The sequence below is a fragment of the Littorina saxatilis genome, linkage group LG2, assembly GCF_037325665.1.
Source record: "Littorina saxatilis isolate snail1 linkage group LG2, US_GU_Lsax_2.0, whole genome shotgun sequence".
NCBI lineage: Eukaryota > Metazoa > Mollusca > Gastropoda > Littorinimorpha > Littorinidae > Littorina > Littorina saxatilis.
The window spans coordinates 73,727,357-73,739,607 of record NC_090246.1 but is presented as its reverse complement, the minus strand read 5'-3'; the positions used below and the strand labels follow the sequence as shown (position 1 = coordinate 73,739,607).

At 42.0% G+C, this 12,251-nt stretch overlaps 1 protein-coding gene across 3 annotated transcripts in view; it reads left to right on the top strand.

Moving 5' to 3' along the window:
• Positions 1-12,251, top strand: part of LOC138959692 (epidermal growth factor receptor-like) — a 98,031-nt gene that overhangs the window by 83,715 nt on the left and 2,065 nt on the right. For 2 of the 3 annotated variants that reach the window (XM_070331278.1, XM_070331279.1), the window contains exons 22-26: positions 355-456; positions 3,470-3,646; positions 4,721-4,925; positions 5,773-6,018; positions 8,025-12,251. The exon at positions 8,025-12,251 is cut by the window's right edge and continues 2,065 nt beyond it. In XM_070331278.1, the coding sequence (XP_070187379.1) occupies positions 355-456; positions 3,470-3,646; positions 4,721-4,925; positions 5,773-6,018; positions 8,025-8,374 (1,080 nt within the window). In that variant the 3' untranslated portion in view covers positions 8,375-12,251. The remainder of the gene's footprint in view (positions 1-354; positions 457-3,469; positions 3,647-4,720; positions 4,926-5,772; positions 6,019-8,024) is intronic. The other variant, XM_070331280.1, reaches the window with a different exon arrangement.

Sequence of the window (12,251 nt, the reverse complement as noted above, 5' to 3'; positions counted from 1 at the left end):
TTTTTACCACAGTGCATCAATGATTACCCTGAGGCTTATTAATACCGACTGGGTTTTTTCCTTTTTCTTGTATAATTATATCGTATTTAATTACGAAGTATTTTTGTTGTAAATAAACGAATGGAAAAGACTCTTTGAGTGTAAGCTTACATTGGTGGTTGTAATGCGCAGTACACGGATGCTTAGTTCTGTACTGCCTGTCCCAAATCTGCCTTTTGTTTGACCCTGACCCAAAACCTCAAGGCTATGCAATTTCGGTTGTGATTGCCACCTAACATGGTCATGTTGTGATAAGTGTACAGTCATGGCACCTGAGTGTATTGTCATGGCAACGGCTACATTTTATGCATGCAGGGTGATGTGTTGAAGCGAATCCCTGACGAAAGTGTTCGTGGATCTGACCTTGATCTTATTACCATTGATGGCGTGGATTTTCCGCCGGGCGCGATGGGCGAGGTAGTTAACTGCCCTTGATTTCTGCATGACCTCCCCTTGTTTAACATTTCGTGCATGTATAAAGTTCGTACAGTAGTGACATTTCTTGTTGTACATTCGTGCTGAACGCATGTGGAGGATGTACATTTTGTCGATCGAATGGTGACAGAAAATAATACTTTTCTTCGAAAAGCAGATAACGGTTGACATAGGTTTCTTAGATTGTTAACCAACTTTCTTCCTCTGTGTACACTATCAAACATTGTGGATTTCTTCAGTTATACTGATTCAGACTAATTTTAACGAAACATGTAGCCAAAACTGATCAATTTCATACTATTTCCATCGACTGAAGACCTCTGTTCAGTTGCAAACATGTATATAACAAGCATGCTCGTATCTATGATACGCTTGATGTTGTAAAAGTTTCAACATTTACGATGTTGTAAAAGTATTGATCGTCATGTGCAGTTGCGTTAAGGGAGAAAGGAAGTAAGCAGTAAAAATATAGTTTATTTTGAATAAGCAGACACACACTATATTGTATTCAAATAACGAAATCCCATGTGGGGGCAGGCAGTTATGAAATAAAGTATTTCTCTGTTCACTCTGTTACTCCAAATTTCTTATTCTGTCTTATATGATTTGTCTAATTTCCCGCTTTATCTTTCTTTCTTACTCTCTTTCTTTTTTTTGTTCTTTTTTTTTGCGTATTTCTTTATTTATTTATGTCTTTCAGGAAAAACATTTTTTTTTTTTTTGTTTTTTGGGGGGGGGGGGGGAGGGCGCACGGACGGGTGGTGAAAGAGAGATTATAACTTAAGCTGTGAGGTAGAGAGCGACAGGACGGTTGTGTTAACACAAGTACATCTTTTTGTAGGAGAGTTCATGTGTATTTTTTGTGGATGTTGCTATATGTTTAGACCACATTTGTTTCGGAGCTTGTGGTGGGGTGGTTTTGTTTTGTTTTGTTATTTGCTTTTTATTTCGTACCTTCATTTTTGTGATACGTTCTTTAGTTTAACTTTATTTACAATTGTCGGCTTTGAATATTCGCTTGAGTACGATTGTGATTTAACTGCAGTGATACTGGATGTTGTTTCCTAACCGCTGCTTTCTGTAGTGTTCATGTTCTTATCATGGCTCCTTTGCATCTTCCATGATGTTTTTAGATTTGCCTTTGACCTGTTTCATGAACGACAAAGAACACAATTGTGTACATCATGTGTACATCCTAGATTTGCAACGTATTTTTATCTTGTAAGTTTGAATTTGCACTGCAGTTAGCGTCCTTATTCTCAATGAGCTTCAAAAGTAGCTTGTAATTTGTAATTGTTTTGACAAACTTGAAAAGTTTTTATTACAGAGTTGTTGTACTACTGATGTACGCTAAGAACACTATACCTTGCACATGTGTACTGCAGTGTAACTGATGCAACACAAACTAGTTTACCATGCACAGTTACATTTTGGTGAGCCCGAGTTTTTGTTTCTTATGAAATATATGCTCAGCTTACCATCGACTGAACATTTTGTGTATTGTTTCACGTATTTGGTTTTTAATTTGCTTCGTACCAGTTTCAAGGTGGACACGAAAGACTGTTGATTTAAATGCCCATACTCCCTTGGTCTTCCTCCTCCACAACCCTCCCCCACTACCGCCTACCCCCACCCCTCTCTTTATCTCTCTCTCTCTCTCTCTCTCTCTCTCTCTCTCTCTCTCTCTCTCTCTCTCTCTCTCTCTCTCTATATCTCTCTTCCTCCTCCTCTCTTCCTTCTCCTGTCTTCCCCAACCTCTTTCTATCCTCCCTGTCTTTCTCTCCACCCCCCTCTCTCTCTCTCTCTCTCTCTCTCTCTCTCTCTCTCTCGGACAAGACAGATTGTAAGACTAGGCAACGCCTAAAATCTCCATCCTTCTGTAATAAAGTTTAATCAATCAATCAATCAATCTCTCTCTCTCTCTATCTCTCTTCCTCCTCCTCTCTTCCTTCTCCTGTCTTCCCCAACCTCTTTCTATCCTCCCTGTCTTTCTCTCTTTCTCTCCCTCTCTCTCTCTCTCTCTCTCTCTCTCTCTCTCTCTCTCTCTCTCTCTCTCTCTCTCTCTCTTTCTATCTCACATATGTCCCGTTACCTTCTATCCATGCGTCGCCCTGGATACTCTACACTCATACCAGCCCATACCATCCCCCACCTCCCCTCCCTCTCTCTCTCTCTCTCTCTCTCTCTCTCTCTCTCTCTCTCTCTCTCTCTCTCTCTCTCTCTCTCTTCATCATCATCATCATCATCATCATCATCATTATCATCATCATCATCGTCATCATCATCATCATCTTTATTATCACGTGCTGAAGTTTTCCGACCTCCTTTTTTTGTTGGTTAACTTTTTAACTTTTTAATTTTTTAATTATATAATTGTGTGTCTATGCGTCCCAAGGACAGATTGTAAGAAAAGGCGTAGCCTTAAATCTTAATCCTTGTTAAATAAAGTTCAATTCAAAATTCAATTCTCTCTCTCTGCCTCTCTGCCTCTCTGCCTCTCTCTCTTTCTATCTCACATATGTCCCGTTACCTTCTATCCATGCGTCGCCCTGGATACTCTACACTCATACCAGCCCATACCATCCCCCACCTCCCCTCCCTCTGTCTCTCTCTCTCTCTCTCTCTCTCTCTCTCTCTCTCTCTCTCTCTCTCTCTCTCTCTCTCTCTCTGTGTCTCTCTGTGTCTCTCTCTGTCTCTCTGTCTCTGTCTGTCTCTGTCTCTGTCTCTCTCTCTCTCTCTCTCTCTCTCACCCACACATATATTTAACTGTATATTCCATCCACGCGTTGCCCTGGATATTCCACTGCCAGTTTACCCTGCACTCAGCCAATACCACCCCCTCCCCCTCTCCCCTCCCCCTCCCCCCTCCCCCCCCCCCCCCCCACCATTCACCAGAATCCGCAGTCCCGCATAGCCAAGTAATTTTTGGTTAAGGGACATTAAAACCCAACAAGCAATCACCCAAATCGTTGAAAAGGTTGTTGCTGGCTTGCAGGGCGACAAGCTGATGCGGCTGCCCAGCCACTCGTACGACAAGAACGAGCTGGTACGCAGTGTCAGTGTGGCGGCGGACGGGCCCGAGGAGATCATGGAGGCTGATGACTACCTGCAGCCCCAAGAGCCGCCCCACTCACCCCGCCAGGTCATCTTCGAGAACAACAACTCGCCTTCTGTAAGTTACTACTCTGCAGGCGGAGTGAGCATTTTGCGGTACAGTGGTATTGGTGGTGAAAGGACACCCTTTTGGGACCTGTCAAAAAGTGGCCCTACATTGCAGGTGGACTGTCATGACAAGTTTAACTTGGTAAAGACAACAGACAACGGGAAGGCAGGGCTGAGGTGCACGAAGCGAAAAGGGGTGCCACTCAAACAGGTGAGAGCAAACCGCGGGGTCTGATTGGTTGAAAATACAACAAATCTCACTTTCAACTAATCCAACACAGCGGCTGGCTCCCACCTGGTTGGTAACTTTGTCGTGTACCTCAGCCCTGCATGGTTTCTTTCATGGGAGGTGTCCTCTCCACGGAGGGGCATTATATCACAGGTATCACTGTGCTCTTATTTGTGACACGCTATTTCTAGCTTGCTTTCAGCGGTACTCCAAGAACGATGCTAACAAACAAGAATTTAGTTTTAGGCATCATATTATGTCAGAGATCGTTAAGATAGCCCACTTGTATCTCAGTTGACTACTCAGTCTTTCCTGTCTGGTAACACTGGTTGTTTATATGCACACATTTTCATCCGCGCAAATGAATCAGTTTGAGCAATTCCAAGAAAACGTGTAGAAGTACATTGCTCCCCCACGCCGTTTTTTTGGCTTTTCCATTAAAAACCGCTACAACAACAAAACAACAGAAATTGTCGAATGGTATGTGGATTTAAAGACATTTTAAACAAAATACCTGAGAACAAGAATCTCCAAGATGAAAAGTCTTAAATTTGGAGGTTAATGAATCCAGAGACTATGTCTCTGATGAATCACAGACATTGTACGCATAAAATCTGAGAAATACAGATAATTGTAAAAGAGGGATAGTGCGCATAAAATCTGAGAGCATAAAATCTGAGAAATACAGAGTATTGTAAAAGAGAGATAGTGCGCATAAAATCTGAGAAATACAGAGTATTGTAAAAGAGAGAGAAAGCGGCGGAAGGGGGTCGTCTGAAGTTCGGGGGGAAAAAAGTGTGTCTGTAAAAGTGAGACTCCACTGCATATTTAACCTGTCTTTTAACGCGGTTGCAGACCCCACTGCTGGCACAGGGAGCGTGTGAAAAGCCCGGGAAAGGCGAGATGAGCGACTTGCCGTGGCGGGAGAGGAACTACGCGCACCTGGACGCCGCTGTGGAGGCCAGGAAGCAGCGCCAGCAGCACTCCCCCACACGGGGCCGCGAGGACAGCTTTAACTCACGATACAGCTCAGACCCCATCAAGTTCTTCAAGGACAAAGGTGGGTGCAGTGCAGTGACAACTCAAGAATCAAACAACATTAAGTGTAGGTTATTTGAATGTTTGATTATTAACAAAAGAAAACGGTTTTTATTTTTTTGTTTTGTCAATAATTACACGTTCCAATATCCTACAACTCTTGTTTTTTTTGTATTCTGAATTTTGGAACGTTAGCAGTCGATCTGATTTTGGATGACAACGCCATGGTCTAAGTGTCAAGTGACAGGGTCTAAGTGTCAAGTGACAGGGTCTATGTGTCAAGTGACAGGGTCTAAGTGTCAAGTGACAGGGTCTAAGTGTCAAGTGACAGGGTCTAAGTGTCAAGTGACAGGGTCTAAGTGTCAAGTGACAGGGTCTAAGTGTCAAGTGACAGGGTCTAAGTGTCAAGTGACAGGGTCTAAGTGTCAAGTGACAGGGTCTAAGTGTCAAGTGACAGGGTTTAAGTGTGATTCTCTCAACGTACCATCTTCTCGTCAAGTTCTTCAAGGAAAAAGGTGGGTGCAGTAAGACGATAACTCCAGGGTTTCAGTTTGTTTCTCTGATCGTACAACCTTCTTACTGAGTCAGGCCTTCAAATTGACAAGGTGTGTGTGCAGGGGTATTCTTTAAGGACGGTACCTGAGGATGAGTGTTATTCTCTGAACGTACAATATTTTCAATTCATATTGCAGAGGTCAGTTCCATCTTATCAAGTTGTTCAGGAAACAAAGTGGGTACACTGGGGCGTTGTGTGATGACTGCTCAAAGAGCTCGCATTGTGTATGATCCTCAGTCAAACTTACGACCAGTATTTCTAATATCCACTGACAATCGGGGTATAACCTCTACTTATTTCTACATTTTTGCAGATGAAGTTGAGGGTCTGGCATTATACCCGTACCCAGGGTCTCACCCATACCCAGGGTCGTACCCGTACCCAGGGTCGTACCCGTACCCCGGCTCTGCGCCAATGCAGTATAACGGGAGGGTGGCTATGCCGTCCGCCAAGTCCCCCCAGATGAAGCCCATTCACCTGCCAGTGGACGAGGACAACTACCTGGCCCCCCACGCCGCATCCTCCAACCCCGTACTGTACACTGACCTCAGTGGCAAAGGTGAGATTCACTCGTTCCAGATGAATTCTAAATGGGTCCAGGTGACTTAACTGTATCAAATAGCAAAGAGAGATTCACTTGTTCTAGATGAATTCTGAATGGATCAAGTTGACTTAACTGCGTCATCTAGCAAAGAGAGATTCGCTTGTTCTAGATGAAATCTAAATGGGTCATTATGACTTTAACTGCGTCACCTATAGCAAATAGTTTTGGCTTCAGTCGCTCAAATACTTTCACCACCTCAGTCGGTCATAACTTTCAACTTTAATGAAGGCCAACGTTAAAGGTAATCGTTGTTATCTGTGGCAATACCAGTGTATTTGTACATTTTTAGCCAGCCCCAGTCACAATATGCTGCGGGCCTTTGATAACTTTCTCCAGACATTGGACAGTAGGAGTCAAACAAACAGGTAGTTAATTATAGTTGCCCTTTCTAAACCAGCCAAGAATCGAGAGAAGCAGGCAAACGTTTGCTTTAAATGTTGTGATAAAAAACCAAGCAAATAGAGAGCCTAATTCTATGTTGAAAGCAAGGGGAAAAAACGTGTACCTCTCCATGTTTGACCCGGCACAGGTTTTAGAGCCTACACCTTTCAAGTATCTTACCTTGCTTTACCTCTGTCTGTGCATGCCTTTTCCATGCCCGCGGGTTTGACACTTGACAAATCTTAGGGCCTTAAAGGTCCTTGTCTACATTTTTATACCGAAATCGCCATTTGACCATTAAAATGCAGAAACTAAACTAGTTAACGTCCTCTCAGAAAATGTTTCTATTTGGGACAAGAATTGGTGATACGCTAAGGAGCTGGTAAGGGTGAGCGAAGAGGGGAGGATGACGGGGTGGGCAGGAGTGGTGATGATAAAAGTTTGTTAAGAGGGGTAAATTCTTCTTCTAGATAGTCTGATTTAATATGATTGGGTTTGGCACCCGTTGTCTCCAGAAGCATTGGGAGTAGGATGTTAAAAGTATACGTTTATTTTCCAAAAAGGTACTTTATAAAAAGTGATAAAATTTCAGGGCCACTTTATAAAATCAAGGGTTAAAAAAGGTGATTCAGATTTGTACAGAGAGAGCTTAAAAGCAGGTATATACAGCACATGGGCCTTTTTTCATTTCACTTGCAGTTTAAGAAAGCTATCTATGCCACAGTGACACACCGAATACATTCACTCACACAGATATAGGGTATATGTAAAAAAAAATAAAAATAATAAAAAAAAATAATAATAAAAAAAAATTAAAAATAAAAAAAAAAAAAAATAAATACAAAAAAATAAAAAAATAAAAAAGTATATATATATGTATATATATATACACATAGTACTGACTTCTAAATAATGTTGCGTGTAAGATAGTTTGTCGTATATTGACGAGTAATTACATACATCTAAAATAGTTTTGAGTAAAATAAATTTTCACCTAAGGAACGAACGTTTGGTAGGAGAAGTCATAAGTGTGAGTTTTTGTAAGGTAAAATGCAGAGTCTATTATCTACAAATATCAACAATACACCCCCTTTCGATCAGGAAAGACGAAACCAGTGTAGCCGTTTGAAAATTCATTGTAGTATTCCAGCGTAGTACTCATAGTAGGATATCCTTATTTGGAAAATGCCAAGCGCAAAACTCCTCTCAAATCCCGTGCATTTCGTGCGTTTAAAAAAAAGCGTAGACAGCGCTCCAGTGTTGCTGCACTTGTTTGGGCGTGGCTATAAGCATAATGACATGAATTTGATTGGTCAGTATTTTTAAGCAAAGCACATGTTCTCAGCAAACAGAAAACAAAATATTGGAAGCGTGAGTCACGCTACCCAGAAATAAAATCTTTTTTTACATATATTTTTTTTTCTATAACTTTTTTCCCCATGGTTCATTCATCATCTGACATAACTTTTCAGCGAAATCTAACCATAAAATTATTGAAAAAAAGCAAAAATGTAGACGACCACCTTTAAACATCTCAAGGATCTTACCGTTTCTTTACCTCTGTCTGTGCACCAACACAGGGTACTACCACAACGAGAAGGTGTTCGAGGAGGAGCCGGAGGAGCAGGAGACGGACTCCATGCTGGGTTCCTCGCACCGCGTCATGCCCTCCGTGGCCAACCCCGAGTACTTTGACCAGGAGGACGACGACGTGTGGGAGTCCAACAAGCCCTACCAGAACGGCGTGAACCACAAGGCCCCCGTTCTGCAGCACCCCCTGTCCGCCAAGTATCACCCTCGTGAGAACGGACACAATTACTACAACGACTTCTCCTCACACCCCCTCCAGTCCCCTGTGGGCGGCGCCGTGGGGGGAGCGGGAGGGAGAGTGCTAGTCCGGGACCAGTTGCCCTCCGAGTCTCAAGTGTAGCCAGAGGTTTGTTGTTGCTGGTTGGTTCGGAGGAATTTTCGCGTGCCGCTGTTCACGGACGACGGTGTTCAGACCATTTTTGGGAGACGCTTCGCTGCGGTGCTTGTGATGCGAAAAGCCCGATGATGAAGGTTTAGGATTTGTATATATGGAATCCTAAAACTGTCGTCTGGAATTTCCTCGAACTGGGCTTCTTTTTCGAATGTGGGTTCTTGTCGCTGGCTTTACAGAAACATCTGAAGTTCTGCAAAACCTAAGACCCAGAATGTACTGAGACAGTCACAAATAGTGAAACGTGCGTGTGCTTACTAGCACAGCGTCCTGGACTTGAGCAAGTTGAGGTCACTGGGATGATCATTTATGAAACACTATACACGTTCAATGAACTGGTGGCATCTGCTAGAAAGATATCCTTGAAAATCAGTGCTTATCCTGTGAACCATGACTTCAAAGTCAGTATACTTTTATCAAAATACTTAATGGTGCACACTCGTTTACGAATGACACAAACCTACTTGCTTAGTAGCAACAGCTGGACCTAGCATAACCCGAATGGCACGTGACTGGCCAGAATCCCTGGTGACAAACGATGTTTGTTTTCAGTTGTGACGTCATGGCTGTGACATGTGATGTCTGACGTCAAACATTACCAGGATTCAAAGAGAAAGTGAAGGTGGAGGGGGGGACTGTGATTGGGTTATCAAGATATCCAAGTGAAAGTGCTTTACAAATCAAAAACACGTGAGCTCAATTTTGCAGCATTTACTGTGAAACCACGTGAAATGTGTTACATTTCAAGGGCAAAAACCGTTAATAGCCAGGAGGACACCAGACAATGCTACTACCCTCTTCGGGTACCCCAATCCGCCATCTTGCGGATTTCAGAAACGAATCAAAGTGTATCAAGGGGGGGGGGGGGGGGGCCAAATCGATGCTTGCATCAACTTCTACTACGGCTGACGCTTTGTGAAACTGTGAACCGAATCTGTTGTTTCTTGTCCTCCAGGAGATTCTTAATCGTTGTATTTCGTGGTGTGTGCACTGCTTTAAACGTCAGCGTTCTTTGACCTGTTGCTGTAATGAACAATGTACACGTGTGATGTGCCAACAATTCGTCCACTTTTTCATTCTGTAACTCTTTTTTTTTTTTTTAATTGTATCCCAGAGCAACAGAACAAAGACACGGTTGACAGCTTGTATTTGCGCGTTGGTTCGTCGAAGCTCTTGGGTCAGTGAAAGCGGCTGACAAGGTGTCCCACACGGTTCCACACAGCAATCATCACAATGAGAGCTGGCAGTGGACACCTCTCTGTCATGTCCAGCCAAGGCTTTCCGACTGTCTATGTTTTCTTTTCTTTTTTTTAAGAAAGTAGCGAGGAGATTTTGTTTTCTTTCAGTTTTATGAATGAATGTTAGTTTTATGAAAGGAAAGGCAACAAAGACAGAGTCAAAGGAAGAATTGAAAAAGGTCAAAAGGGAAATCATGGAGGGAAGGGGGGGGGCTGGGGTCGTCTAATCTCTGTTAATGTTACGATTGTTAAGAGCTGGATGTGAAACGTGTGCTTTTTTCTATACCGTTGCGGAACTTGTCCCACATTACACGCTTTTCTGTATTGATTGTCATTTTTACATTGAATCAAGTTTTAATAAATATCTTTACCAAACGAAAAAAAAAATTAAACTGCAGACATTAATTTTTTTTTTTTAATATAAATTGCTGTTGTCACAAATCGTGCAAAAAAAATGTTTAAATTATTGAACACTTTGGCAAGGTGCTACTTAGGAAAGTAGGAGTCCAACAATATTGCTTTGTATTTGTGAAGTCAAAAAGAAAAGTTTTGAAATTAAACTATTCCTAGGAAAACTTGAATGTAAAACAAAATATTGGTATGTGGCCTTTTCCCAATCTCAACCATCCAGTTAAATCTAAAATCTTCACTATTTATTTCTTTTTTGTTTCTTTGTTTAGCTCTTTTTTCATGTCTTTCTTCGGTGTGTGTTAAGGTCAAAATGTGTTGACGTCTATCAACGTTTTGGAAGACTCTCTTCATTTTATTTTATACTGCCAATGACATTCTATCATGGTCAGCTGAATAGGTGACCGTTTGTAATGTCGAGAAGTAGGTAAACCCGTTGCTGCACTTTCATCAGTCACAGATCTCCATTACCTTATTGTTTCGACTAATAGTATTTTATAGTTATATAAGTATTTGTTATCATTTTCTTTAAAATGTACGCTGTTTATCTTTTACGGACACATATGTCATTGAGTAGCATTAAGAAAGGTTGCTCGAGAGTAACTGCATGCGTTTTAATGTGTCTGTGTGGTGATGTGTTGATATGTGTGTGTGTGTGTGTTTGTGTGTGTGTGTATGTGTGTGTGTGTGTGTGTGTGTGTGTGTGTTTGCGTGCGCGCATGTTTGTAGTTTTGTGTGTGCGTGCGTGCATGCGTGGTGGCTCGTATGAGAGCGAAGAAGGAAGAGAAGACTTTATAGATGTTGATGCTTGGCTGAGTGACTTAAGTAGAGTTTAGTTGCTACGTTGGTCTCCTACTTGTACATATGTGTATGTATACTATCATAATCAAACACAACTTAGGGCAGACATGACCATAATTCTCCGTCAAGATGATCCTGCCAGATGTGCATGCGACTCTACCGTCTTTGTCATTTAATCTACTCATGCAGAGTTGGAGGAACAAAACCAGTGAACGGTCTAATGCTCAATTTTCATTGCCAGAGTGGAGATCACACAGTATGCAGCATATATCTTTAGAAAGTGAAAGGATTGCTTCATCTGTGCATTAGAATACACTTGAATGCAAGTATACTTCGGCTAGTGTTGTATCCGCTGTTGTTAGCATGATGTTTGTCCTGTTCTTTGCTTTTCGTGTTGTTTGTGTTTTTTTACAGAACAATATTCAAAGATGAAGAAGTGCAATGGGGTTTGGCAGCCAAACTCAAATGAACTCAAATGGAATACAATGAAACACCCTTTTCAAGACCTTCATGAATCTGAGACAATCCTGTCTTAACAAAGAGGGAGTCTTAAAATGGGGGCAAATGTACAGAGATAATGACCAGAAAGCCTGGGAACACGGGGTCTTGAAAGGGGGTTCCACCGTAATCCATGAGGTGTAACACACGGTGTACTGTATGGTTTCGTGTTTTGTGTAAATTCATTGGATGAAATTTGAATTGAAGGCCTCTAATATGATTTGCGTATCCTCTCCCTCCAAGGCACCAAAGGTCTCAATGATGAGAAATGTGACCCTCCACCACGAAATGAGTCGCATGTCACCTCGCGCGGTTCTGCGCTCGGCTTAATATAAGTCCGGGGAGTGTGTGATAACAGTGGGAGGATCGCCTTTGTTATAACTCAAACAGTTTTCGCTCTTTTCTAAAACGGTTTTCACCACTGGATAGAGCATAAAAAACTCTTTAGGAAAATGTAAAAATATGAAAATCATGCAAAGGTGACATGCGACTCATTTCGTGGTGGAGGGTCACAAATCGGCTTGTAAAATCAGTAAATCAAATGTGCAGATGGTTAGCGTTGCATCGTACGTGCCACGTGGTCACCGGGTTATACTGGGAATAAACAAAAGCATCATACTTATTGTACTTTTTTTAACGGTGGAATGTTCTGTGCTTTTATCTTTATGTCGAAGTTTTGAAGGGAAAAACCTTTCTGTTTAGCTTGTCCATCATAGATGTAGCTGTTAGACGCTGCAAACATTCAGTACCTAAAACAATGTTAACAGATGGTAGGTCTCTGTGATTCCTGTATTTAAAGTACACATGTTTGCTTGATCCTCAAGGAGAGATGACTTCGGACGTTATTAAACTGTTCTCGTGGCATACTTTGTATTTATACT